At 50.1% G+C, this 27,662-nt stretch overlaps 3 protein-coding genes and 1 long non-coding RNA gene across 16 annotated transcripts in view; 1 reads left to right on the top strand and 3 right to left on the bottom strand.

Annotated features, from left to right (window-relative positions):
* Positions 1-1,625: 1,625 nt before the first annotated feature.
* On the bottom strand, positions 1,626-5,855 carry DDN (dendrin). Its single transcript, XM_055295027.2, has 2 exons — positions 5,559-5,855; positions 1,626-5,146 (listed from the first exon to the last, which is right to left on the bottom strand). The coding sequence occupies exons 1-2, from the start codon at positions 5,765-5,767 to the stop codon at positions 3,217-3,219; spliced, it is 2,139 nt and encodes a 712-aa protein (XP_055151002.1). The 5' UTR covers positions 5,768-5,855; the 3' UTR covers positions 1,626-3,216.
* Positions 5,034-24,867, top strand: LOC129491136 (uncharacterized). 2 transcript variants are annotated; one of them, XR_010113885.1, is made up of 3 exons: positions 5,040-5,170; positions 15,718-15,798; positions 22,863-24,867. It is a non-coding gene; the product is annotated as an uncharacterized lncRNA (long non-coding RNA). The 2 variants fall into 2 exon arrangements; XR_010113886.1 differs by lacking the exon at positions 15,718-15,798 and having other exon boundaries at positions 5,034-5,170.
* On the bottom strand, positions 8,746-24,485 carry PRKAG1 (protein kinase AMP-activated non-catalytic subunit gamma 1). Of its 2 annotated transcripts, none has more exons than XM_055295034.2 (12): positions 24,362-24,485; positions 18,724-18,772; positions 12,145-12,254; positions 11,865-11,946; positions 11,709-11,767; positions 11,523-11,568; positions 11,367-11,421; positions 10,967-11,093; positions 10,217-10,382; positions 10,018-10,055; positions 9,607-9,753; positions 8,746-9,469 (listed from the first exon to the last, which is right to left on the bottom strand). In XM_055295034.2, the coding sequence occupies exons 1-12, from the start codon at positions 24,368-24,370 to the stop codon at positions 9,362-9,364; spliced, it is 996 nt and encodes a 331-aa protein (XP_055151009.1). In that variant the 5' UTR covers positions 24,371-24,485; the 3' UTR covers positions 8,746-9,361. The 2 variants fall into 2 exon arrangements, with proteins under 2 accessions (XP_055151009.1, XP_055151008.1); XM_055295033.2 differs by having other exon boundaries at positions 11,709-11,794; positions 24,362-24,439.
* KMT2D (lysine methyltransferase 2D) overlaps positions 24,602-27,662 on the bottom strand; it is a 43,130-nt gene continuing 40,069 nt past the window's right edge. For all 11 annotated transcript variants that reach the window (XM_063610464.1, XM_063610465.1, XM_063610459.1 and 8 more), the window contains one exon: positions 24,602-27,495. In XM_063610464.1, the coding sequence (XP_063466534.1) occupies positions 27,403-27,495 (93 nt within the window). In that variant the 3' untranslated portion in view covers positions 24,602-27,402. The remainder of the gene's footprint in view (positions 27,496-27,662) is intronic.

The following is a 27,662-nucleotide window of genomic DNA, read 5'->3' as shown; positions in this document are numbered from 1 at the left end:
TGTTCACCTCAGCCTCCCAAAGTGCTGGGATTACAGGTGTGAGCCACCACACCCCGCCCTTCCTCAACTTTCCTCTTCAGCTGAAGTCCAGCCTCTTCCCAAGCCTGAAGGTCCAAGGCACATACTCCTCAGCTGTTCCAGGCTTACCCCAATCTGGTCTCAATTTTCACTCTTGCCTTATCTTCTACAGCTGCCATAAATGTACTGTCAACTGCAGGCAAATCAGACCATTGAGCAATTTCCTAAACACATCCTGCTTACCTGCATCCATGCCTCTATTTGGCTGATCCCTCTACTTGAAATGCCTCTTCACCAAATTCTACCGCTGAGGGCATCTCCTGCCCTCCATGGAGCCTTCCCTTATCTCACAAAATCCATACAATCTCCCTCGTTTGACTCATGGTAATACTTAACACATTGCTCACCTTCACCCCATTGTTGGAAAGGCCTTACTCATCCCTATCCTGGAATCCAACACAGTTTCTTGTTCCCAGTAGGTGCTCAGTACACGCTCATAGTTAGAATTGGTAGTAGGTAGATAGAATTGTAGGTGAAAGGGAGACAGATCTCAATAACTGTTGTTTGTTTGTTTTTTTGAGTAGACAGAATTGTAGGTGAAAGGGAGACAGACCTCAATAACCTTTGTTTGTTTGTTTGTTTGTTTTTTTGAGATGTGGTCTGGCTCTGTTGTCCAGGCTGGAGTGCAGAGGCCCAGTCTTGGCTAATTGCAACCTCCTCCTCCTCCCAGGTTCAAGCGATTCAGCGATTCTCGTGCCTCATCCTCCTGAGTAGGTAGGATTACAGGTGCGCACCACCACACCTGGCTAATTTTTGTATTTTTGGTAGAGACGGAGTTTCACCATGTTGGAGGCTGGTCTGGAATTCCTGACCTCAAGGGCAGATCTCAGGAACCTTTGATCTCTGCCCAAAGTGACACTCCTCCAGCTAGAGCCAACTTGAAACCTGGCAGTCTGGGTTCCTGGAAGTCTCTGGGATGAATCTTCTTGGATAGCTCTGACCAGTGTCTTCCCTCCGGTTCAGAAACCCAAAGAGGAGACCTTCCTCCACTGAACCAAGGCCAGCGGCCCAGCTCCTGTCAGACCGTCGCCACCCACCACCCTAGGCGGTCCTGCCCCACTCCGAGTTCTGCCCAGAGTCCCTCTGGGTGCGGGCGGGAGTGAGGTCGAGATAATTGGAGACTAAAGCCGTAAGTGGTTTGAGAGCGGGGTTGGGGACCTGAACGCTGAGCGGGAGTTGGAGTTGACGGGTCTCGGTTGGAGTGGGAGCAGAGGCGGGCCGGGGGCCGGGGCAGGACCGGGCGACTGAGTCTGGGAGAAGCCCCCGCGCCCGCGGAGCCGGCTGCTAAATTTACCCCGGCTGACTCAGCCCTTGCCCGGAATGGGGGGCGGGGGGAGGGCGCCAGGGCATTGGGAAGAGCCGACAGGGGTGGGCTGGGGGCAAGGAAGGGAGAGTCCGGGCTGGGGGAGAACAGAGGTGGGCCAGGAGCTCCCAACGAAGAAAGCAGCCCCCTCCCCGTCACACAGAGCGGGAAGTAGCAGAGGAGTCCCAGGGGAGCGCCACTGTGGGGAAAGGGTCAGTGAAAGCAAGACGATGCCAAGGCTGGATAAAGGGAAGCTTAGATTTATTGAGCGCCTACTGTGTGCCAGGCAGTGTGCAAGGCGCTTTACATACATTATCGCATTAAATCCTCACAACAACCCTGCGAGGTAGGTGTTTATAAACCCCCATTTGACAGATGAGGAAACTGAGGCTCAGGGAGGTGAAGTGATGCGGCCAAGTTCACATGGCTGATAAATGGCAGAGGAGGTGTCCAAGGATCGGAGAGAAAAAAAAAAAAAAGACTTCGGTGTCTGAGTCCCAAGCCGGCTGGGGTGGATGAGTACAAAGATGGGCCCGGAGGGCTCCAGAAGTCTGGGAGGCCGGAGGCCTGCTCCCGGCCCCGCACGGCTGGAGACTGCAAGGCGGGGGACCCGCGCTCGGAAACCAGGGGATCGGATTGAGTGGCAGAGCCGGGATTAGCAGCTGGGGAGATCCGCGACCTGCGCGCGCCCTGTAGTGGCTGTAGAGAGTATTACACCCCACGCCTACTAGCTTCTGGGGACCGGCCTCTTTCCTTGCCTGGCCGGTTTCTGGAAGAGGCCAAGATGGGAGAAATCCTCAGGATTTTTTCAGGTGGGCGATACCACCTGGGAGGGAAATCGTGGCCACGCCTCAGAGCATCACTGAGGAGCATTGGGGTGGAGGAAAAGGGGAAGGCCTAAAGAGGTCCCAAGCTGATTCATCGGTGTCCTTCCCTCCCCAGCTCAGACCACCACAGGCCAGGGTCAGTGACAGGGCCGCTATCTTGCCCTGCCTTGGGGAGCCCTCACCTAAACCTGGGAGACTGGGATAGTAGTGCCTCACTCCCTTACCTCTTCTGCAAGCCTTGGGCAGTCTCCTGAATTGATCATGATTTTGGGTGACAAGGAGGCCTCCCAGAAACGCTCAAACTCTGTTCACTTATTCCCAACTCTCATTCTTGGCTTGTCGAGGGGAGGATGAGATAGAGTCCTTTCCAAAGATCTCAAAATGTCAGAGATAGAAGGACGGATCTTAGAATACCATCATTTTATATACCAGGAGGCCTGCAGGCCTGGAGAGGGACAGTGACTGGCCTCAGTCAACCAGCAAGTCAGCGGCAGAGCTGGGATTGAAATCCAAGACTTGTGACACCAAGGTGAGCCCTCCTTCTGCTTTGTTGGTTGTTGCTGGACCTATGCCTCTTCTGCCAAGAACCCCTCTGTCATCTGGTCACTCTGTCACTGGGTCCAAAGCCTCTCCTTCACTTTTTCCCTCCTCCTCAGAGGCCCGGCCCCACCCTGCCCTCCTATGGCTGCCACCATCCCTGCCCTCCTGCCTGATCCTGGTTAGGCCTCTCTGCTCAGCTCCACACCCAGTGCATCAGCCCCTGCGAAGAGCTCACCCTTGTGCCCTGAACATAACAGACATTAATTAAATCTGCTCGTTCTCACCTCTCCTGAAACAAAATCATTAATGGGCATATGCTTCCCTTCCTTTCATTTATATTTCAAGGATGGGAACAGGTATGGGTAAAGATACAAGGAAAAGAGAAGCAAAGGAAGTCTGTGGGGAAGAATGGGGACCAGTGGACCCAAGGATGGATGTGTTGGGGACACAAATACAAGAAGGGGCCTCTCACTGCCTCTTCCTATTTCCCTGTTGGGTCCCTCTGATGTCCCTCACCCCGAAGAGGACCTCCTCGGTTTGGCTTATGACATCTAGGATCTCCCCGACACTGTCGCTCAGTTCCGCTGTCTTCCCATCTTCCTCTGGCGAACTGTTTCCAACCCCGGGCAGGGTCCTCTCATTCCGCCAGGAGGCGCCCGGGGCTTCTGTGTCGCTTCCATCAGAGGAGCCGCTATGGACGCTGAGCTCCTCAGCTTCGTCCGTGTCCGAGTCAGGGGCGGTGTGGCGGCGGATACGGGACACGGCTTCTCGCAGGGCCCCGGCGTAGGGCCCTGGGGTCCGCGCCCAGACCCGGCCGGCGCGCCGCTGGACCACCGCCACTCCCGAGCCCTCGGCTGTGCCCTGGGTTCCCGAAGCTGCTGGGCCTAAGGCTTGGTGCTCTGGGCTACCTGGCTGCGTGGGGGCGTCCCGCAGGTTTACTTCGAGGGCCGGGAGCCCCAAGATGCGGGAGGTGCGCTCCTCCAGTGAGGAGCCCTCCGGCCTCCCGCCCTCAGCTTCGCCCCCGCGGCCCCCGCCGGGCTGGTGTAAAAGGCGACTGCTCGACAGCCGCTTTTGGCAAGGGGAAGGAAAGACTGTGGCCCCTTCACCCTCCTCCTTGCCAGGCTTCGATTGGCTGGGGGAATCCCCCACCACGCGTGTCACCCCAGAGGGCAAAAGCTGCACCTGCTGGGTTCGGGGGGTTGGAACATATTGGGATCGTATCACTACGCACGTGGCGTCAATGACAAAGACGCCTTCCCCACGGGACGGGCCCTGGGAACTACGGGGCAAGGTGTGGGCACGGCGGGTCGCCTTCCAACCGTCCAGGGTCTCCGGTCCTGCCCCCTCTCCAAGACCCAGAGATTCTCTCCATCCGGTGCCTCCGGGAGCCCAGGGTCTGGGGAGTGTCTGGCTATGGCGGGGCGGTTGCTTTTTAGGGGAGGGAATCCAGCATTTGGGAAACCAGATCTGTTCTCTTCCTTCTTTCCCTTCCCTCGAGCCCTTGAGGTGGTGCCTGGATCTGGGAGCGGGACGCGGGGCACAGGGAGCCGCAGTTCCAGACCCCGCAGGAGCTATCTCGGTGCCTGCGCTCCCTGTAGCCTTGGCTTGGGGATGGCTGTCGCTACCACTGTTCAGGTCAGCAGCAGCCAGCCCCAGGCTTTTCTCCACGACCCCCTTGCTGGGCTCTGGCCTTGCTCTGGCCGCTCCACAGCCTGGGGATCCCCCCAAGAGACCTTGCCCCTGTCGGAGACCCCAAGCCCCGAGGACGTCCCGGTAGATCCGAGGATCCAGCCTCTTCTTTGTGCGCCCTCCCTCTGTCCTGGCTGGATTTGGAGCTGGGGCTGATGAAGTGGGCACCTGAGAGTGCCCGGGGCCTCGCTTAGTCCCCAAGGTCCTATGGGGGCCTTCGTAAGAAGGTGGAGCCACATAGGGTGGCGGCCGGTCCCAGCGGCGTCGTGGGGCCGTCCCGGCAGAACCTCTCAGCAGCAGGTGAGCCTCGTAGCTTGGGGGCCCGGGCCGCCGACCTCCCCAGGGCCCCGCCCACGCCGACCCTGGGTCGCTCTGCGGCTGCGCGGATGGACGGGGCGCTCGCCCCACAGGCGCCAGGCGCTCCGGCCGCAAGGGAGCAGGGAGCCCTGCCAGCTGGGCCGCCCGAGGGGCGTTGCGGGGCTCCGGGCGGGGCCGACCCGGGGGGCTCCGTCGGGCCCCACCAGCCTTCCGCCTTTTTCGCTCGGTCTCCTTGGCCTCCCGCTCCTGCGACGCCGCTTTCCTTTTCTCTTGCTCCCGAGCTCGGACCTCGGCCAGGGGCCCCGCCCGCCAGTTGGTCGCCTCCTGCAGCACCCTGGAGGCCCAGGGCCGGCGGGGCGGCGGCTGTGGGGATCCCGGGCGCGGCCCACACCTGGGACAATGAGCAGGAACCCAGGTGAGCAGTTTGTGGGGGAAGGGAGCCGAGGTCCGGGGAGCTGGGAGCACTGGAGACCGCTTGGGGCAGCCATGTGAAGGGGTGTGTGTGAGTGTGTGCGCGTGTGCACGTGCGTATATGTTAGGACTGAAGTCGAAGCGGGACTCCTCGCCATCTCTCCATGCACACTTTAACAGCGTCTGCCCCATCTCACCTCCTGCCCTTTCTCACACCCACTTCTGTTCCCCCAGACAACGGGATGAGTCAGGCCCAAGCCCTCGGGAGCGGGCAGGGGTGGGAGGCGTGGGAAAGAGAAGGGGGGCCAGCAGTGCTCGCTGGTGCCTGCGGGGAGGTCCGGACCCCACTCCCCGCCCCACCACTCTCTTCCCCTCACCCCTGCTTCACTCACGTGCGGTTCTGGAACCCGCGAGCCCAGTGGCTGGCCTGGAAGTCCATGGGCTGTCGAGAAGGGGCGCGGCGACTATAATGACAGGAAATAGTCTTCACTTCTATCACCAATAGCTTGGACTTCTGCACCCAGAGGCAGCTGCCAGACTCCTCATCCTGGAGCTCCCGGGGGCTGTCAGGCCCCTCGGAGAACAGTGGGCCATCCAGCATCCTGCCCCACCCCACCCCGGCCCCCCACCCTCCCACCCGCCCCAGGAGCCCCCTCCCAGCCCAGGGAGCCGGCGCCCACTGCAGAGCCGCGGGCCCGGGGACTGGGAACTATATATACCCGGGCACACGTGTGTGTGCCTGTCTCTGTGTGTGCGCGCGCATGTGACACCGCGCGGACTGCTCCGCGCTGCTACCTCCCCCATGTGCACGGCCGCCCCCTGGGGCCCGGGATTGGACGCCCCTTCCCACTGCTGTTGTCCCCCAAGCCTGATGGGATCGCACGAGTGGGCGGGGGAGGGGCTTATGATTCTTGCCAAGCTGACAGTGCCCCCTCCCCCGCCCCTATTTCTTCAACCTTCCTGCCGTTTTAACCCTTTACTCTCCTGCTTGTCAGGTTGCCTGACCACCAGGGTTCTGCCCCTGGCTTCCTGCCTCAGATTTCAGTTTCCCCAACATAGAGTGATGAGAATGGAACTCAAGGTCTCTGCCTGCCACTCTGCTGGTTTCCATGGGGTTGGGGTGCAGGAGGGGCTGGCCCACGGCTGGGGGGCTATTTTTAGCGGCAGTGGCTGTTCGGGTGCAGAGATGAGATGAGTAACCAGCTCCCATGCGGTGGAGAGAGGAGGCGGTGGCTTTTACCAAGCTTTTGTGCGACTGAGGGAGAGCTGCCTTCCCTAAGCTCAAAAAGGGTGACCCCTACACCGGTATCTCCTCGTCAGCTCAGTGCTGCAGCCTAGGACTGCTGGTACAGCACGACACAGGCGTCTGCCTTGGCCATCCAAGCTGCCCTACCAGTTCCATTCTACATGTTTGTCCTTGGGCAGCCAGGGAGCCCTCCCACAGCAGCAGGCTTTCACCTCCAATCCAGAAGCCAGGATTCGGGGGTTATATTGTTCTGTGCCCACACAGCCTGCCCAGCTTTATGGAGGACCAGAGTAAGTGCTTATGCACTCTCACCCTTCCAGAGGGGGTGGAGGAGGAATGATGTGTTTGTTGGCAAAACTAATCCCCTAGCAACTGAAATGATAAAAGTAGCCTTTATTTTTTTCAATGTAGAACTCCCCCTCACCACCAACACAATGCCTAGTTCACTCAGCCCCCGCCTTAAGTGGTGCTCCAGATGCTCACCTTTTGGGCTGCCTCTGTCCTGGGGGGCTGTTGCTTATATCCACATGATCCCTCCTCCTAAGCTTATACCAGGTGTCCCCTGATTCACCATGGTAATGTTAGTGGCAGCACAGCCCACGCCAACCCTTCCATGCAGAGACTTAGCAACCATGCCTGGCAACCATGGCAGCAGCTTCAGTGGAGGGGAGGGGTGCAGAGAGAGGGGAAAGAGAGTGTGTGGGGCATGGTTCCTGGGGAAGAAGGGATAATTTGCCTCTCTGGAGAGGAAAAGGTAAGAATAGAAGCTTGTGAGTCTCCCAGATTTTATCCCTTGTCTCTCCCTCAGCTTCATCCTCACACTGAGACTGATAGGTTGGGTTTTAGGGGGAAATGGGAGAAGCAAGAGTTCCCAATTAGTTTTCCACTAATGTACATGGAGCCCTTTGGGTCCAGACCCTTCCTTTTAGGGGGATGGGGAACAACCAGAAAGGTTGTTGTGGGGCAGAGACTGACTGACTGAGAAACAACTCAACAAAACCAGGCCTCTGCTCCCTAACACAAAACTTTAGAGAACGCAAACATCCCCTGTCCCATCCACCCTACCCCCCTTGATTCCACACACCTGCCAGCTGCAATGATGACTTGACTCCAAGGTGCTTCCTTCCACCCTAGGTCCCACTAGAGTCCTGAGGCTTTTTAAAGCCCTTGCCTCCTCCCTAGGCAAATCTTCCTTAATGAGGGAATGTGACATAAGGGGCCATCTGTCCTTTCCACCATGCACTTACCCTCCCCACACATAAATATACTCTAATTCTAATAACTTGGAAGCCTTCCTCCCCCAAGCTTGAGAATGTGCTGTGAGAGCTGTAAAGGGGTGAAGGCAGAAGCAGGGGCTCCTCCACAGCCATGATGCAATACTGAAAGCTGAGCTCTGATAAGGGCCACCTTCTTTTTTTAAAATAAGCTTCCTCGGGCCGAATCTGATGAGGGCCTTGATGCTTTTCCCTGTGTTCCATCAGGAGAACCCAGTATGCCCTGGCTGGGGGGTTATCAGAGGGGTTAGGCACTGTGGGGGCAGGGGTAAGGAATGACTCCGAAATTGCTCCTGGCTTAGATGGGAAACTGTATCATACCTGTAAGGCCGGGGTGAGCTGGCACCCAAATTTAGCTCATACTCCAGTCTAGCAGTTCTTCTAATGTTGGGTGCTGACTGCTGTTTGGGTCTACATGGTTTCAGTACAGGGAATGGATCTGATGGAGTGACCACTGCCCTGCTGTTCTCCCACCATCCAGCTTATTCTCACCTTGGAAGAAAGGCAAGGGATTTGTAGGTTTAAAGATAGTGCCGGCCTGGTGCGGTGGCTCATGCCTGTAATCCCAGCACTTTGGGAGGCTGAGGCAGGTGGATCACAAGGTCAGGAGTTCGAGACCAGCCTGGCCAATATGGGTGAAACTCCATCTTTACTAAAAAATACAAAAATTAGCTGGGTGTGGTGCACCTGTAGTCCCAGCTACTCAGGAGGCTGAGGCAGGAGAATCACTTGAACCCGGGAGGCAGAGGTTGCACTGAGCTGAGATTGTGCCATTGCACTCCAACCTGGGCGACAGAGTGAGATTCCATCTCAAAAAAAAAAAAAAAAAAGATAGTGCCAACTCAGCAAAAGCCTAACAGTCCAACCTTCCGTGACTAAGAAAAGCTGATAATGGTGGAGGATTCTCTGCCCAAAGGAGACCCTCAAGTCTGTCTACTGTTGTGTGTGTGTACGTGTGTGTATGCGTACACACATTATTATTGTTATTAATGACCAGTTGAAGAAGCCATATAAAGTAGGAAGGTAGTACCCATCAACTGTAAAAATCAAACACTGCAATACCATGAAGAGATTCCTGTCATTTAATTAGATTTGCCACAAAAAGCAATAACCTTAGCCAACCACGCTGCCCTCCTCCTCCACCTAACCCCCATCTCCCTTCATATGCACAAACACAGGAACCCAAAGCCCCTCCTCCCCACAATCCTCCCCACTCACATTATGGGAAGAAATGTCACTAAATGGACTTGGCCTCCTCCACATAGCATGGAACAGGTGAATAAAAATATCTTTATGAAGAATTTTGTTGTGCTATTATCTTAGAGCCGAGATGGAGGCAGAGGCAAGTGAGGTCTGGGGATCTCTTAGAGATCAGAATTTGTCTGAGAGGCACAGAGCCTATAGTTCACCCAGAAAGGGGGCTATATCTAAGAGGACAGGGGCTAGAATTGGCTAGGCTGAGAGTTTTTTCAAGTGTATGTGTGAGGGTAAGGGTAGCTATAAATCCATTCTCTTTCCTCCCCCATGCCTTCCCTAGCTCCCAGATAGAAGGGTAGGGGGCCCTGAACAGGGAACAGAGTCACAATTCCCTCAAGTTTCATCTGATTCCCACAGAGCTTCCAGCAGGCAGTGAGTTGGGCATATCCCCTGGTGCTGCCTGACCCCTTCCCCCAGCTCAGGGCTTCTTCTCTCCACCTGTGAGCACCAGGGCCTGCAGGATGTCAGACAGTGATACAATTCCCTTGACCACATCATTTTCATCCACCACTACAAGTCGGTGAACCTGGCACAGAGCAACAAGGGAGAAAGGAAATGTTTAGTGCTGGCCTCAGGGGAAGCCCCTCTGCCCCTACTCTCCTTGCCAAACCCCACTCTCAAGGCTGCTCCCCTCAGCTCCTTTAGAGTTGCTGGCCTCCCTACCTCTGCTTCCACTAGCCTGTTGATGATGGTCTCCAGAGTCTCATGCAGGTAGCACTTGAGAACACCCTCAAAATAATGTGATCGATGTTGCAACGCTTTAGTCACAGACACATCTAGGTTGTTGTAGGTCTTTTCTGCTGCCAGATTCTGGGGAGACAGAGGAAGGAGCTTGCAGGGAAGCAAGAGAGCCAGCCTCCAAACCCTGCACCCATCCAACCTCACCAGAGGGATTCAGGGCAATTGTCAGCCACCAGCCATACCCAACTCATTCAATTCCTTTTCAAATAGGATTTGAAAGCCTGGAAGCTTCTAAGACCCTTAGATCACAGAAGAGACCCCCTTCTCCCTCTCCATATTTAACAGTGCCCCCCCACCACTTCCCTACCTCCCAGACCCTCCACAATCACTCACGATAACATCAAACTTGGAGTAGATGTCCACCACACGCCCTAGGGGGACAGAGGCAGCTCAGTAAGGAGTATCTGGGATCTAAAGCTCCCCCTACTCATAGAATCACCCTCCTGGCTAAGCTGAGGGGAAAGCAGATCTTCCCGGAGCCACCCTGACTTGCCTGGATCTTCCCTCCCTCTCCTTCTGCCCAATCTCTCACCCTTCTCATCCACCACTGGCAGGGCTGAGACTCGATGCTGTACAAAAATCCCCAGAGCCACATAGACGGGGGTAGTAGTGCGAACCATAGCAATATTGGCATAGGTGCCAATCTGTAGCTCTTCCAGAGACTTGGACATGAACTCTGGCTTGGGGAACTCAGTGATCTAAGGAAAGAACCAGCAGCTTAACTTTCAAGGCACCCAAAGCCACCCTTGGATACCCCCTCCAACCCAGTATATTAGAAATAAGGGCTGGGTACGCTGGCTTATGCCTATAATTCCAGCACTTTGGGAGGCTGAGGGGGGCATATTGCTTGAGCCCAAGAGTTCAAGACCAGCCTGGGCAACATGGCAAAACCCCATCTCTATAAAAAATACCAAAAAATTAGCCAGGTGTGGTGGTACACACCTGTTGTCCCAGCTCTTCTGGGGGTTGAGGTTGGGGGTCACCTGAGCCCAAGAGGTTGGAGGCTGCAGTGAGCCATGATAGCGCCTCTGCACGCCAGCCTGGGCAACAGAGTAAGAACTTGTCTCAAAATAAATTAATAAATAAATAAGAAGTGGGGCTGGATGCAGTGGCTCACACCTGTAATCCTAGCACTTTGGGAGGCTGAGGCGGGAGGATCACTTGAGCTCAGGAGTTTGACACTAGCCTGGGCAACACAGTGAGAACTCGTCTCTCTTTTCAATCAATCAATCAATCAATCAATGAAAAAAGAGAAAAAAGAACTGGGCTGAGAAGCACTTACAAACAATTTGAGGAACTTCAGAATGCGCTTGTGGGTGAGGATGTACAAAGTATTGCCTGATTCTGGGTCAATAACTGGCAGCCTGTGGATCTTGTTCCGAATTAATGAAGAGACGGCATCAAACAAGCTGTGAGAGGGTGGGAGATAATAAGTTCCACAGTGCTGGGGCTGAGGGCGATTAAACAGGTCCATACAGTGTATCGCTAAACAGGGAAAACTGATGGTTAGGGAAAGGGGGCAGTGTACAGGCCAGACTTAAAGAGAAAGACAGAGTGAGAGAGAGAGAGAGAGAGAGTGTGTGTGTGTGTGTGTCTTCCCCTTTCCCTGGGTGTCTAGGGCATTAGCTAGGCTGATGGCAAATCTCTTCCCCTTTTTGGACAGATGGATAACTGGAACTCACCTGGCATTAGGAGAAATGCAGACAAGCGGTTTAAAGGAGTCCTGGAGATACACCTCTGAAGGGAAAAGGGATGGGTCACAAAATACCACCATGGAAAAGTGTTTCCCAGAAACCCTCCATCCCTTTACCCTTTTATAACCCCAATTCTCTACATACCTCTCCAAGTTTCTATCTTGTGTTCTTCTAGCTCATAGATCTGTACCTGAAAGCAGAAGCAACAGAATTTGAGACCTGATCTCTCTGCTTCCTTAAGCCCTTGTGGCTTGCTTGGAGAAAAAGAAATGAGAATGAGGGACTTAAGGTAGGGAAAGTGATTTTGGTCATTGGGTTAAGATTCCTTACCAAGGCTGATTTATAGTAGCGGTGCAGGATATTGATGAAATCAGTGATGGTCAGCATGCCTAGAGGACAAGACAGAGCCCTCAGCACTGCCCGAAGCTTGTCTCCCTGCCCAGCACAAGATGCCGATAATATTGTGTTCCAGAAACTTCTGCTTACCCACAAAACTTTGCTTCTTACTATCCCATAAAGGGGCAGCGCGTACACCATTAGTCACCAAAGCAAAAAAAGCTTTCTTCACCTGTAGCCAAGACAGTAATAATCATAAAGGCAAATCCACAGGGGCAGGACTGTAAAAAAGAACAGTGTTTGGGCATGTTGGGTAAAACATGAGACTAACTTCACAGAGGGATAAGGATATTACCCTTAGGATGAGATAGGATGAGAGGTATTAAACCACAGGCTCCAAAGGGGGAAGGGAAAAGAGGATTTCACCCACCTGCAGGGACGTATCAAATACAACCAATTTGGAGCTTGTGGGAATCAGGTCATAGCAGCGATGAGACTTCATGAAGGAAGTATACACGCTATTGTTGGATTCTGGGGTCTCTGCACATAGGGTGGGATAGTTAGTAGCTTCCTTCCACATAAAAACTCCCAATCAAAAGAGACAGAAAACAAAATAGTGTTCTAGTATCTCAAATATTTAGAGCATGATTTTTTTATAAGACACCTTATTTTATGTCTTGTTCCTATTGTTTCCACAAAACCTGGATAAACCTCTTAGAAACCATTTCATCCAACCCCTGTCTCCAGGTTAAGACTTTATCTATTGGTCCCTATAGGTAAAAGAAGTTGACTAAAACATAAAGACTATAGTATCTCTCTTTAACATGTTATAGTCTAAAAATGTTTTTCATCTTTAATCCAAGCTTTCCCTTTCATATATTTAGCACATTTTCACTTTCCTCTTTTTTCAATGAAGTAAGCTTCTTAAAATTCTTCCAAGACTGTGCTGGGGATGGTGGCAAGAACCTGTAATCCCAGCTACTCAGGAAGTTGAGGCAGAGGATCACTTGAACCCAGGAGCTGGAGGCCAGCCTGGGCAACACAGCGAACCCTTGTCTCAATTAAAAAAAAATGTATTCTAAGACCTGCAAATGGGAAAGTGATGGTCCAAGTTGGGCCATTTCTCATTAACAATAAGTTGGAGCCCAGTGCTCAATCAACCTGGCTCAAAACACCCTGATAGTCCATTCTGGGATCACCCTGTAAATCAGAAATCATCCCACCTACTCTAGACAAATGGGAGATCCTGGCTAGTTTACCTTTTTCTATTCCTGTGATTTTAATTGCTTGCTCTAAACTAGGGAAGTAATCTCCCAAAATAATAGCTTGAATGTGCTACATACTATACTACGTGCACTTAAAAATATTACATTGAGGCCGGGCGTGGTGGCTCATGCTTGTAATCCCAGCGCTTTGGGAGGCCAAGGTGGGAGGATCACCTGAGGTCGGGAGTTCAAGACCAGCCTGACCAACATGGAGAAACCCCGTCTCTACTAAAAATACAAAATTAGCCAGGCGTGGTGGCGCATGCCTGTAATCCCACCTACTCGGAAGGCTGAGGCAGGAGAATCGCTTGAACCCGGGAGGCAGAGGTTGCAGTGAGCCGAGATCGCAACATTGCACTCCAGCCTGGGCAACAAGAGTGAAACTCTGTGTCAAAAAAAATAAATTAATAAATTAATAAATTAATTACATTGGCTGGGCATGGTGGCTCACACCTGTAACCCAGGACTTTGGGAGGCCAAGGTGGGTGGATCACCTGAGGTCAGGAGTTTGAGACCAGCCTGGCCAACATGGCGAAACCCCGTCTCTACTAAAAAAATACAAAAATTAGCCAGGCGTGGTGGCACGTGCCTGTAGTCCCAGCTACTCAGGGGGCTGAGGCAGGAGAACTGCTTGAACCCAGGAGGCAGAGGTTGCAGTGAGACGACATTGTGCCTCTGCACTCCAGCCTGGGCAACAGAGTAAGACTCCATCTCAAAAAAAAAAAAAATTACATAACTTAATCCTTACAACAAATGTGAAGTACTGTCCTCATGTTTCAGATGAGAAAATAGGTGTAGTTAAATAAACTGCTCAAGGTCACACCATTAATAAGTGGCAAGAAAGGCTCAAACAAACCCCGATCTGTTTCCAAATTTCATGCTGTTAAGTCTTTAATCAATTTGGTTTTTAATATTTAATTTTTTAACCAAAGTTATATAGACATACAGTTTAAACAAACAGTTTTACAAATTTTGTTAAGAAAAAAATGCAGTCCTTGCAACCCACCTCCCTGTACTACCCTTCCCCAGAGATGAGAACATCTATCTACCTCTTTTAGTTGATTATTTTGGTACTTAATTCTATGTCCTTAAATAACATGCTTGTATTGCTAGTTTCCGATTTTTTTTTTCATTTTGGGGCATTATTTATCATCCACCTACCAAAGAAGATGAGAATTTCTAGTTCTCTCTCCTACTAGACTTCACCACAAACATGTACTTCCCATTCTCCTCCTTATTCCAGGAGCTGAACCATAATGTTGGTTATATCCGTATTTCAATCTTTTTTTTTTTTTTTTTTGAGAGGGAGTCTTGCTCTGTCACCCAGGCTGAAGTGCAGTGGCACGATCTCAGCTTACTACAACCTCGGCCTTCCAGTTTCAAGCGATTCTCCTGCCTCAGCCTCGCGAGTAGCTGGGATTACAGGCGCCCGCCACCATGCCCGGCTAAATTTTGTATTTTAGTAGAGACAGGGTTTCACCACACTGGCCAGGCTGATCTCGAACTCCTGACCTCATGTGATCTGCCCGCTTTGGCCTCCCAAAGTGCTGAAATTACAGGCATGAGCCACTGCACCCGGCCAGTATTTAAATCATTTTGACTGAATATTTATTATTCAGAGATAAGCCAAATAGTAAATAAACTCTGATTTTTTTTCTTCCTTCACAACTTTGTTTTCCCTGGAGTTAATGTCTTGTCCTTTTGTTTGTTTAATTTTCTATGTATAATTCTTATAACTAATCCAACCTCCAAATGCTTCACCAACTGTCTAAGTCTCCTTTCAAGAGGTTCAAAAGCATTAGATAGTCTATCAATTTAAACTACCCAAAGAAGTCTCGCTGGAGCCTTCTGACCTGCTCAAATATGGGCTGGTTTGTCTGGTGTGCACTGCTGTCATCCTGAGATCTTTCATCACCATCCTGGGTACCCCTTTCACGTCTCTCCTCTACTGGTGCTCCTGTATCCTATATCGCGTTTTTATCTTTTTTGATTACTCCCTTATTTTGGTGGAACACATCTTCCAGTAGCTTCCTGAGAAAGGGTGCATGGGAGGTATGTTTTTTTGAGACCTTGCAGCCTGTAGGTATCTTTATTCTGCCCTCATTCTTGGATTTATAATTCGGCTGAATAGAGAATCTGCAGGAAAGCTTGGAATGTATTTTCCTGCAGAATGTTGATGGCATTGCTCCACTGCCTGCTAGCTGCTGGTGTTGTTGAGAGTCCAAGGCAATTCTGACTTTTTGTATGTGACTTTTTTTTCCTCTTTCTGAAAACTCATAGGATCTCTGTCTCCAGTGTTCTGAAATCTCAGGATGACTGTGCTTTGGGTGGGTCACTTTCATCCATTGTGCTGAATATTCGATGGGTCCTTTCAATATGAAAACTAATGTCCTCAAGTTCCAATAAATGTTCTTGAATTAGTTCCTCAATTATTTCCTTCCCTCTGTGTTGCCATTTTTCTCTTTCTATGACTCCTATCTAGATACTGGACCTCCTAGACTGATCCTTTAAATGTTTGTTTTGTGGGTTGTTGAAATCTTTCCTCTCCTTTTTTTTTTTTTTTTTTTTTTTTTTTTTAAAGAGACATTCTGTCACCCAGGCTGGAGTACAATGGCGAGATCATGGCTCACTGCAGCCTTGACCTTCTGGGCTCAAGCAATTCTCCTGTCTCAGCCTCCTGAGTAGCTGGGACTACAAGTGCATGCCACTATGCCTGGCTAATTTTTATTTTTTTGTAGAGACAGGGTTTTGCTGTGTTGCTGAGCTGGTCTTGAACTCCTGGCCTCCCGCCTCAGTCTCCCAAAGTGCTGGGATTACAGGTATGAGCCACTGCACCTTCTCTCCTATTTTCTACTGTGTTGATTTTTAACTCTCCTTTCTGGGAAATTTCCTCATGTTGATTTTGGAAACCTCCAGCTGGGTTTAAATTTTTGCTATTATATTTTTAATTTCCAAGAGTTCCTTTTTGTTTTCTGAAAATTCCTTCTTTAAAAAATTGTATCCTATACTTGTTTCATGGTGGAAATAAGGTTTTTTGTTGTTGTTATCTTGGTTTTTTTGAGACAGAGTTTCACTCTTGTTGCCCAGGCTGGAGTGCAATGGTGCAATCTTGGCTCACAGCAACCTCCACCTCCCGGGTTCAAGCGATGCTCCTGTCTCAGCCTCCCGAGTATCTGGGATTACAGGTACATGCCACCATGCCCAGCTAATTTTTGTATTTTTAGTACAGACAGGGTTTCATCATATTGGTCAGGCTGGTCTCAAACTCCTGACCTCAGGTGATCTGCCTGCCTCGGCCTCCCAAAGTGCTGGGATTACAGGCGTGAGCCACCGTGCCCGGCTGTTGTTTTCTTTAAAGATATACTACTTTCACAGGTATTGAGAGAAATATGTTCCTTTACCTAAGATTATATTAATGTTATTAAAGTTTTCTTCTCACCTTTTCCTTCCAGTTGCTTTTTTCCTGTTTGTTTCTTCTGTGTGTACATGAGGTTGGGAGGGGCAGTTTGCTTTTTCATTTTTATTTATTTTTTACCAGGGAGATACAGCCTTCAGAGTAAAACAAAAGTACATTCCAGGTTGGGGTGGGGGGCAGTTTGGATCACTTTTTTTTCACAGATCCTTTCTTTAGATGTTTGGTAATCCCTGGTTTCAAGGAGAACTTAAAGATTGGAGGCTTTAAAGCTGAGTGGAAGCTCTAAGTGTGTAAGTGAGCCTTGCTGACTGTGAGTCATTTGGATAGGGAACATTCAATACTTATATATTTTAGGACTTCCCTTCAAGAGGATTCTGGAGAGAAGGATTATTCAATTTCATGCTTGGAGGGTGAAGTCTTTTCTGCCAGCGCTCTGGAAACTGAAAAGGGGAAGAGGGCTGGAGGCTCAGCATCGAGTATCGTTCACTACATGCTCCTGTTTTCAGTGCAGTACTTCAGCCCTAAGCTGTGCCCGAGTCCCTTGCCAGATTTCCAGTCTCTGCCACAGTTGGGAGGCAGAGTTGCCCACTGTACTCAATGGCGTAGGGTGTCTGGGATCTGACTCTTTCTTAGACCTTCGATGCTTCTTGGCTTTCCTCACTGCTAGTTATAATTGTTTTCTCAGGTCTAAGTCGTTCATCACTCGTTTGTCTGCTTTTCAGCTTCCAAAAATTCATTGCTATTATCTCCTCTCCTGTTTTCCCTATGGTGTGTTTGTGTCTTTTCTTTAAAAAAAATTCCTTTATGTGGTTTTAGGGGAGTTTTTGTGAATATATATTCAATGTACCATCTTTTTTTTTTTTTGAGACAGAGTCTTGCTCTGTCACCCAAGCTAGAGTGCAGTGGCGCGATCTCCACTCACTGCAACCTCCTCCTCCTGGGTTCAGCTGGGATTATAGGCGCCCACCACCAAGCCCAGCTAATTTTTTCTACTTAGCAGAGATGGGGTTCCACCATGTTGATCAGACTGGTCTGTAACTCGTGATCTCAGATGATCCACCTGCCTCAGCCTCCCAATGTGGTGGGATTACAGGCGTGAGCCACCACACCCGGCTGCCTTCTTTAATTTTTTTTTTTGAGACAGAGTCTTGCGCTGTCGTCCAGGCTGGGGTGTAATGGCACGATCTCGGCTCACTGCAACCTCTGCCTCCTAGGTTCTAGCAATTCTCCTGCCTCAGCCTCCCGAGTAGCTGGGATTACAGGCGTGCAGCTCCACACCTGGCTAATTTTTTTATTTTTAGTAGAGACAAGGTTTCACCATGTTGGCCAGGCTGGTCTTCAACTTCTGACCTCAGGTGATCCACCCGCCTTGGCCTCCCAAACTGCTGGGAATACAGTCATGAATCACCATGCCCGGCCCAGCTGTCGCCTTCTTTTCATATGTAGTTCACTTCACTGCTTGGTCCATGTAGGCAATTTGAGTTTCTGGTTTCTGCCTTGGTGCTAATGCAAATGTACTCAGAAACATAAAATAGGCACTGGCCAGCATTGGAATTGTCTTCCCTGTGCTCTGGATTTTAGAGGTTTAGTGCTTCTATTACTAGATTAGTTCTAAGAGCCTTTTCCTAATTTTTTTCTTTTTTTTTTTTTTTTTTTTTTCTGAGACGGAGTTTCACTCTTGTTGCCCAGGCTGGAGTGCAATGGCACAATCTTGGCTCACTGCAATTTCTGCCTCCCCGGTTCAGGCAATTCTGCCTCAGCCTCCCAAGTAGCTGGGATTACAGGCGTGCACCACCACACCTGGCCGATTTTGTATTTTTAGTAGAGACAGGGTTTCACCAGGTGGGTCAGGCTGGTCTCAAACTCCTGAGCTCAAGTGATCCATCTGCCTCAGCCTCCCAAAGTGCTGGGATTACAGGCGTAAGCCACTGCACTCAGCCCTTTGCATAATTTTTTGTGTACACTCAGTGGCTTTAGTGAGCTTCCTGGGTGATAAAATCCTGGTAGCACTGTTTCTGGACTATGCAGAAAATACCCAGGACTTCCAAAACATGGTTAGCCAGCCCAGAGTTGCCTATGGAAGTTTTCCCTGTACCTCAGATGTTTCTCTCAAGTGGTCTGATAATTGAAGATATTAATCATCCCCACTCTGCCCAAGAGTTATTCCTGGGTGATCTTGCCAAACTACTGTCAATGATTTTTGTGGTTTGGCACATTATCTGGCCCTGCTTTGATTTTCCCAGGGGAGAGATTCAAAAGCATTGTTGAAGACATTGTTAGGGTCAGGCTATTGTTTTCATGCCCAGTTTCCTTTCTTCAGTAAACTTACCTTGAGGATGCTCATTTTCCAGAGCTGGGGAGCTATCTGAAGAAACGACCTGGAGAGACAAGAAAACAGATTCAGCTTAACCTGGTTCCATCCATTTTAGCAACATGAGGGGAAGGGCTGGTGAACAAACAATGACTTTCTTTAAAGCACTATAAAGCCACTGCCCCCACCAAACCCGTTTTTTTTTCTGTTTTTGAGACAAGGTCTCGCTCTGTCACCCAGGCTGCCGTGCAGTGGTGTGATCACAGCTCACTTCAGCCTTGACCTCCTCGGGGTCAGGTGATCCTCTCTCACCTCGGCCTCCTGAGTAGCTGGGACTACAGGCGCAAGCCACTATACCCAGCTAATTTTTGGATTTTTAGTAGAGATGGAGTTTCGCCATGTTGCCCAGGCTGGTCTTGAACTCCTGGGCTCAAGTGATTGCCCTCTTTGGCCTCTCAAAGCACTATGATTACAGGCATGAGTTACTGCACCCAGCCTTATAAGGCTCTTCAGAAATATGATCTCATTTAATCTTCATAACAACCCTGAGGTAAATACTATTATTAGCCTTATTTTCACAGATTGTCTCTGAGGGTCAAGAGACATTAAGCAACTTGCCCAAGGTCACATGGCTGATAAGGGGTGGAGTAGGCATTCAAACACCTATCTTCTGGTTCCAGAGCTTGTGGTTTGCTTTTTGTTACATCAAAATTTTAATAAATAACATACTTGAAAAAATAAATTTTTAAAAAACTACGTATACCTAACAAAATAATTTCTTATAACTGATGAAGAGTTTGGTTGGGTTTATCTTGGCAGTATTCATTTTTGTAAATTTTTTTGTTTGTTTTGTTTTGTTTTGAGGCAGAGTCTCGCTCTGTTGCCCAGGCTGGAGTGCAGTGGCGTGATCTTGGCTCACTGCAACTGCCTCCTCCTGGGTTCAAGCGATTCTCGTGCCTCAGCCTCCTGAGAGCTGGGATTACAGGCGTGTGCCATCACACCCACCTAATTTTCATATTTATAACAGAGATGGGTTTTTACCATGTTGGCCAGGCTGGTCTCAAACTCCTGACCTCAACTGATCTGCCCGCCTCGGCCTCACAGAGTGCTGGGATTACAGGCATGAGCCACCACACGCGGCCATTTTTATAAAATGTTTGAATGTATTTACGCCATTTTGATGAAATTCTCTCTCTCTGGAATCACAGAAGAGAAGAAACCAATACTGCTACAATATTGTGCCTTCCAGAAATGCTTCTATCCACTTCTGAGCTGAATAAGCTTTATCTGCAAAGCTCATGTTCTTGTACCCCATACTGCCTAATGAAACATTAGGTCCTAAAAGCTAAGACTAAAGATCTGAGCTTAGGGCTAACCCCTACAAGATTCTCACAGATCTACTTTATTAAAACATGGAAGCCAGAGAGACAGCATTGTCTTCCCCCCAACACAGACACTCACTAGGCATAGTTATAGGCACTAGAACCACAGACATTGGTTCTACCATTGTCTACCTCCATGGCAGAGAGAGGGCCACAACTGGGGAGGATCCCAGTTGTCAGCCAGTCAAAACCTGAATGACTGAGAGGTGGATAAGGAACATGAATGTTCTGCAACTGGGAACTTGAGTCCACTCAGCACCCTTGTGAGTCAAAGGCTGCTATAGCCAGGGGATGCTGGTTTTCCAAGTTTCCCTTCCCAAGATAGTCTGAGATTAGAGAGTGCTTTGACTAGACAAAACTTAGAACCATTTCTGTGCTCCCTCAAGTGGGAACATTTGGAAATGCCATTGTTATTTAGGAACCCAGAAGGGATCACAATTTTCATCTGCTAGCATCAACAGTCTTGGCTCCATTTTCTCTGGGTGATAATCTCCAAAATAAAACCGTACTTCATCCCCATAGCTTCTGTAGTAACATGACATTAAAAACTTCAACCTGGGAGGTTGGCTGACAAAATTCCTAAACCAGGGAAGTTTAAGACAGTCCTAAACTTTTCTCCCTTAATGGGCTAGGGGAGAGTGCAGGGAGTAAGGGGGATAATCTCCCTCTCTTCCCTCTGGACTGCATAAGACTGTCAGCTTGGCCTGCCATTTTGGCAAGACTATCAGAACAAGAGCCTCATCACTTATAAGTGGGAGAGAGGGCTGTGATAAAGATAGACACGATATATCAGAGTCTCACAAAGATCTACACAAAGGCACAAAAACAGCTACTTCTGTAGAATTTACCCATCATATGATATATACTGTACTGTGCTACAGTTGTTTTGTTCATTATCTATCCAAACAGATTATAAATTCCTGGAAACCTAGAACTATCTTATACTTTGTATCTCCCATACCACCAAGCGCAGGGTTTTGCATATAATTCACAGTTGTTTTGTTTTTTAATTCTCAAAGAATGATGCACACGGATATGAACAGATATGCCCAAGACTAAGTTACAGAGGGAGGAAAGAAACTTATAGCTAACTAGAGATGCAGATACCAGCATAAGAGAGTCAAACACAACTGAGTATGTGACTTTTTTTTGGGGGGTGGCGAACAGAGTCTTGCTGTGTCGCCCAGGCTGGAGTGCAGTGGCGCGATCCTGGCTCACCGTAATCTCCGCCTCCCGGGTTCAAGCGATTCTCCTGCCTCAGCCTCCCAAGTAACTGGGACTACAGGTGCCTGCCACCACGCCCAGCTAAATTTTTTTGTATTTTTAGTAAAGACGGGGTTATGTTGGCCAGGCTGGTCTTAAACTCCTGAACTCGTGATCCACCCGCCTCGGCCTCCCAAAGTGCTGGGATTACAGGCATGCGCCACCGAGCCTGGCCGTGACTTTTAACTTTCTGCCTGTTTCACCATATCAGAGGGGGAATTATGTAATTACGTCTACTCCTTTCTACCTTTTTTTTTTTTTTTTTTTTTGAGACAGGGTCTCACTCTGTCATTCAGGCTGGAGTGCAGTGGCACGATCACAGATCACTGCATCTTCAACTTCCCCAGCTTCTCCAACTTCTGCCTCCCGGGCTGCTGGGACTACAGGAACACACCACCAGGCCCAGCTACTTTTTGTATTTTTTTTGTAGAGATGGGGTCTCGCTATGTTGACCAGGCTGGTCTTAAGCTCCTGGGCTCAAGCGATCCGCCCACCTTGGCCTCCCAAAGTTCTGGGATTACAGGCATGAGCCACTGCACCTGGCCTCCTTTCTACTTTTAATAACATAAGAGACCTGAGAAAGTACCACTGTACCACGTAAGTACAAAATATTACAGAGACACAGTCTACATCTGACAAATAGACTCGCAATTTCTTCCAAACTTCTGATCTACATTTCCAATTATTGGTTTGACAACCATAGATGTCACAGAGACTCCTCAAATGCTTCAATACGAAACAAAACATTTGTCCCTCCAATCCTATTATTCTCGCTGTGGTTCCCATCTTGTTTTGCACAGCTGTCTTCTTAACAGTTATCAGCTAAGCTGGTATGTTAGAAATGCCTCAGATCCATCTCTCTCATTGCCAATTTCACAGCCTTAATTTAGGCTTTTACCTCTCACCTCTGCAACATTGTTTAAACTGGGGTTCTTGGCCCAAATCTATCTGCTCTTCAATTTATCTTTCATGCTTTCACCAAGTTTGTTCACCAAAGCATCTCAGATTTGGAAGGGACTTTCATTTCCATTAACAAGAAACTTTACTTTTCGAAGTAGCTCAGTCCATGTACAGAAAGCTGCTATGAACATTCCTAAAGGACATTCACTGACTTGCTCATAAATCTTCCGTGGGTCCCCATTACAAAACAAAGTTCAAATTTAGCATGGTGTGTAATACCTTCAACCTGATCTTAGCCTACTTCTCCAGTCGTTTCTCCCACTGTGACCAAATCCAAAGTCAGCAACATCAAGCCGCTGGCTCACCCCCAATTCTCTACATACCCCAATTTCAGTGCCCTTGCTCACACCGTTCTCTCAATTTGCAGTGCCCTCTCCTAGGTCCAAAGTAATTTTTCTCTCAACTATTCTGTCACAGTCCTTTTTCATATTGATGATAGCATTTATTATATTCTACCTTTAAATAACAGCTGTTGCTGGCTTGCCCTCACCCTCACTCCAGTTAGGCTGAACATTTTCAAAGGAATTTTCTTTCTTTTTTTTTTGGAGACAGGATCTCACTGTATCACTCAGACTGGAGTGCAGTGGCATGATCTCAGCTCACTCCAGCCTCTACCTCCTTGAATCAAGCGATCCTCCCACCTGAGCCTCCCGAGTAGCTGGGACTACAGGAACACACCACCACCACCACCACGCCTGGGTAATTTTTCCATTTTTGTTTTTGTCGAGACAGGGTTTCACCATGTTGCCCAGGCTGATGCTGAACTCCTGAGCTCAAGCAATCCACTTGCCTTGGCCTCCCAAAGTACTGGAATTACAGGTGTGAACCACTACACCTGGCTGAGTTTTCTTTTCCTCTTTTTAACTTCTACCCCAGAGCCTAATCCAGTACATAAACTGTGAAGGCTAAATTAGAAAATCTATATAAAAATGCTTTGTAAACCATAATACATTTGCAATTAAGTAGAATATGACATGTTATTTTAAATTTAATGGAATTAGACTCCTTATTTTTGTTCAAGATTATCCTGATTAGTCAGAACTGGCTCCCTTGCCTGGGATGCCAACTGCGAATCGTTTTAGTACTTTGGTCGGTTTTCTTTTTGAAAACCTGAAAGAAACAACCTCTCTGTGGGCAGAGAAACGGTGTGGCAAGGAATTACTCTGGGCATGTAATCCAAAGCCAAGTGAACCTGCAGTCCTTTCGTAACTACAGTAGCAGATGATAAAAACCAAGATGGAAAGAGTTACTCTGCCTGAAAGAAGACACATGGTTAAAAACTGTGGAGAGGGAGGTGTATGGGAGGGGTTACAGAGCGCTAGAAAAAGACTCCTGAGAGTGAGGGTGGGTGCAAACATGTAGCAGGCAACCCGCAGCATCTGTGGGAGGTGACAGGGCGCTTCCACAATTGGTCAATGCCTGCTCGCCAAGAATGAGCCATGCCAAAACCCCTGCTTAGAGTCGCGGAGCGGGCCACGACCTAAAATTGTCCAGGGACACATCGGCCTCTAACACTGCAAGATTTCCTCTTTCAAGCAAACCTCAATTCTCGGTCTTATTAAGGGAATGTGACTTCACTGGATGCAGTATAAAGATCTTCAGATGTCCTCCTGCCGGGGATTGCAGGGATCACAGAAAGACCACCAAGGTCCAGGAGCTACCTGCAAGTGGAGATCCCTCTGGACGCCCCCTGCCTCACCCAGCAAAGCCGGATCACAACCCTGCGCTCTCAAACCTCTAAGAGGGCTTGAGGTGCTAAAACGAAAGGAGGCCCGAGATTGCCACGGCATACGTGGGCTGCAAGGAGGGAGCCAGGAGTCACTGCCTGCTTGGGCTAAGGGTACCGCGTACGGAAAGGCGGCGGGGGCGCAGCCCAGTTCTAGGAGATGCGCCCAGCGAAGAAGCGGAGGGACAGGGTCACGGGATAGGGCAGACACCCGGCTGCTTTTTGTTTGCTAGACACCAGCGCCAGCCCCTGCCCGGCCCTCCCGGTCTCCCAAGGGGGGTCTTTGGCTCCACAGCGCCCCCGACCGCCCTCCTGCACTCCTCACCGTCTCCATTGCAAGAGGCGCCGGCTTGGTTTCCTCGCTTTAGGAAACTCTTGGGGCAGGCCCCGCCCCACATCCGGTGCGGCGACGCCACTTCCGCCCACGTCATGGCAGTCGCCAGACTGGGGCGGAAGGCAGGGAACCCACCCTTCCGGCGGTGGCGGGCCTCGGTAACCGCCCTCCCCCGGGTCCTCACGGACCGCACGGATCCGGCTGACGGCGAGGGTCACGGGACGGAGCCGCTTGTATTTAAAATGTTCTTTTTTTATTTGTCGTTTAAAAACAAACTTGGAAGAAGCAAAATCCAAAACTTGCCCTTTGCCTCTCGCAACATAAATTATGTACAGTTCAGAATGATCGCTGATACAAAACATGCCAAGGACAGGGGCGCTGAGGGTGGAGGGAGAGAGGGCGCTTTAAAAAAGGGAACCATTTCATCCGTTGTTACGAAGGACCAACCTTGCTGTACAGGATACACACAACACAAAATAAAGTCTTCGCGGGATTCACACTTGTCAGCGATTTATTTTTTAAAAAGGGGGAGGGTCCTGGAGGTGCGGGGAGAAGACTGTAAAGGGGAAAACTGAAAATTGAGTATGTGTGAGTGTAAACCAACCCAAAATACAAACACGGGGGCGGGGGGTGGGGGGGGGTTCTGATGCAATTATACAGGCAGGGTACTTAAAAAAACCAACCAAAATTCCAACCTTGTAGCTTGGGTCTGAGTTATAGTTTATATAAAAATTAAAAACTGTATAAGGTTTCTTCACTAAATTCTACAGGACTATCGGATACCTAGCATATGCTTACAAAGTCTGCCCCATCCCCTTTTCCCAATCCCAGGGCCCAAGCCCCAAACACAGCCTGACTCACGGGAGCCAATCTCCGCCTCCCTGTAGCCTAGACCTTCTGCTCTCGGAAAAGGAACATCCAAGGGCTGTGGCTTTGAGGGTAGCAGCCCAGTCTTCCTACTGTCTGATTTAATTACAGCGGTTCCTGTGGGAGTGGGGGGTGTTATTCTCTTAAACATTTGCAGCTTGAAACAGTTGAGGAAGCAGCTTTAAAAAAAAAAAAAACTCCCTACCCCCAACAATCCACAACCCCCCAAATTCAAAACAAAACAAAAACAAACCTAAAATCACAACAGCGACCAAGCTCCCCCTCCAGAAGGCCCGCCCGTTCACCACCACCAAGCCCACCCCTACACTCCAGACATCTGATTCTTGAAAATATTAATTACAAAATGCCCTTTGCCCACAGCCCCTAGAAGAGAACTGCATATAAGCTTCATCTTCATCCCCACGGTTCCCTACCAGAGAGGGGTTTGGGGCCTCACCCACCCCTTACCTACCCCCACCCCCAGGAAGAGGTTCAACTGCAGCACAAGCTTGGGCAGAAAGGGGAAGGGAAGGGAGACAAGGAACCCATCACCCTCTGGCTCCCCCTGGGGTCAGCTCTCTTTTGTGCGTTATAACATAGTCCAACTATACAACAGGGGGTGGGAATTGCCCAGCCTCTATACCCCCAACTTACAGCAGTCACAGCCAGGGGGTGGGGAGTGGGGTGGGGGGTGAGGAAAAGGGCGGTAGGTTGGGTAATGGAGGGGGCCCCCCCACAAGGGGAGCTCCATGTGTCCGCCCCACACCCCCCTACCATTTATAAACTGGTTTTGTAAAAAGAAAATAGATATATTTATATAGAATATATAAAGCACAAAAATTAGTAGTTTTACATTTGCTCTCCCCGGGGGTGGGGGGAGAGGGGAGGGTTCTCACCTCCAGCCGGCTCCCCCATGCCCCACAAGACTATGTACAATCCCATGTATAAATAGATAAATACCCCCCACCCTCCCCGCGCTGACACTAAGCTCCCCCACCCCCACATCACCACCCCTTCCCACCAGACCAGCAGCAGTTTGGTGACTGAGGGAAAGTGGGAGCTCCGGGCCACACCCTGCCTCACTAGGTATGGGCATGCCACTCAGGGATAGCCCTCACCCTATCCCCCACCCAACCCGTCCAGGGGCTGGAGGGCAAACGGGCTCATGATGGGGTTGGGAAAACAGGAGGGAGATATCCTGGTCCTAGGTTTAGCTCCCTCCTGCCCCCCATGTCCAGATGGAGAAGGAAGTCCTAGAGCAACTAGGGGCCAGTCATCCCCAATCTTCATCAACATTTGCCTCAACCACCATCCCATGCCCATAATTAAAAACAAAGATGGATTTTTTGTTGTTGTTTTTCTTCCTCCTCCTACCCCCCTTCCACCCACTCAGAAGAGGGCAGTGAGGTGGGGGAGAGGGTTGGGGCAGTAGGGGGCTTGGAGAGGGTCTCACATTTCAAAACAGCAAAAAATCCAACACTTAAATGAGGTAGGTGTGGGTGCGGGGTCTCCTTGCCCGGCTTGCCCAGCTTGCCCTCCTAGGCAGCTGGGCGCCTCTTTCCCGTTCATGTTGCATTTGTCAGAGTGGAAAACAAGGAAACACAACCCATAGAGAGACAGAAACACAGAGGAAAAGAGGGAAACAGAGACAGATCAAGAGGGAGGGGGATGGGGGTGAGGGTGGGGGCAGGACCCGGCAGGCAGGGCCAGGTGTGGGACCCGGCCTTTGGGATTGTCAAGCTTAGTCAAGTCTCTTTGCAGCCTTGAGTTGGGCCGGAGAGGTCAGTGGGAGCAGCAGGGCTGTGAGGCCCGGCCACACATCCTCTTCCCCCACCCTGCTGCCTCCCAGATGCTTCTGGGTAGTTCCCGGCCCATATCCCCCTCAAACCTGAGATGCCCAATGGCTGCTTCTGTCTGGCCCCTCCTGGAGCTGGGGGCAGAGATGCCAGCCTGAGGGCCGGTGGTGGGGAAGAGGGTTGTCCCTGGTGCCCAGGGTGGGCTTGGCCTAGGGCCCTCTGCCCCAGCCTCCTGCTCCAGGGGCTCCGGTCAGCCGGCAGCCCCAGCCCTGGGTCCTGGCTCTGGCTGCTACCTCTCTTCCCCCTCATCCCTTTCAGGGAAGAGGTTGTGGGTAGGGGGACTCCCCTGCCTGGTAGCCTCACAGCTTCTTAGTTCATCCATTTCCGACAATTCCAGGCTCCACAGTGGCAGGGGATCTTGTGCTGATCGTCCTCAAAATCAAACTGATAGTCATAGGTTAGCTGAAAAGAGAAGAGGGCAGAATCAATGCTAGTCCCCCACAGGAAGAGGGGAGGGCAGAGAAGATATGATCTGAGGTGCCCAGCCTAGGAATCCACATTTAGGGAATGGCAGAGAAGGGGTGAAAGGAGGAGGAGCTGCTTTGTCACTCACTCAGGATACTTCCTCT

This window comes from Symphalangus syndactylus, chromosome 10, assembly GCF_028878055.3.
Source record: "Symphalangus syndactylus isolate Jambi chromosome 10, NHGRI_mSymSyn1-v2.1_pri, whole genome shotgun sequence".
In the NCBI taxonomy this organism is placed as follows: Eukaryota; Metazoa; Chordata; class Mammalia; order Primates; family Hylobatidae; genus Symphalangus; species Symphalangus syndactylus.
The sequence above is the reverse complement of the archived record's forward strand: the minus strand, read 5'-3'. Positions and strand labels throughout refer to the sequence as shown.

What these genes read in the sequence shown, in the direction of transcription:
- DDN (XM_055295027.2), bottom strand. Translation starts at nt 5,767, where the DNA reads ATGCTGGATGGCCCACTGTTCTCCGAGGGGCCTGACAGCCCCCGGGAG. An exon ending in CGCGGGTTCCAGAACCGCAC is followed by an intron (nt 5,147 to 5,558) that starts GTGAGTGAAGCA and finishes TCATTGTCCCAG; the next exon opens with GTGTGGGCCGCGCCCGGGAT.
- PRKAG1 (XM_055295033.2), bottom strand. An exon ending in CAAGATAGAAACTTGGAGAG is followed by an intron (nt 11,422 to 11,522) that starts GTATGTAGAGAA and finishes TTTTCCCTTCAG; the next exon opens with AGGTGTATCTCCAGGACTCC. An exon ending in GCCAGTGGTGGATGAGAAGG is followed by an intron (nt 10,056 to 10,216) that starts GTGAGAGATTGG and finishes CTGTCCCCCTAG; the next exon opens with GGCGTGTGGTGGACATCTAC.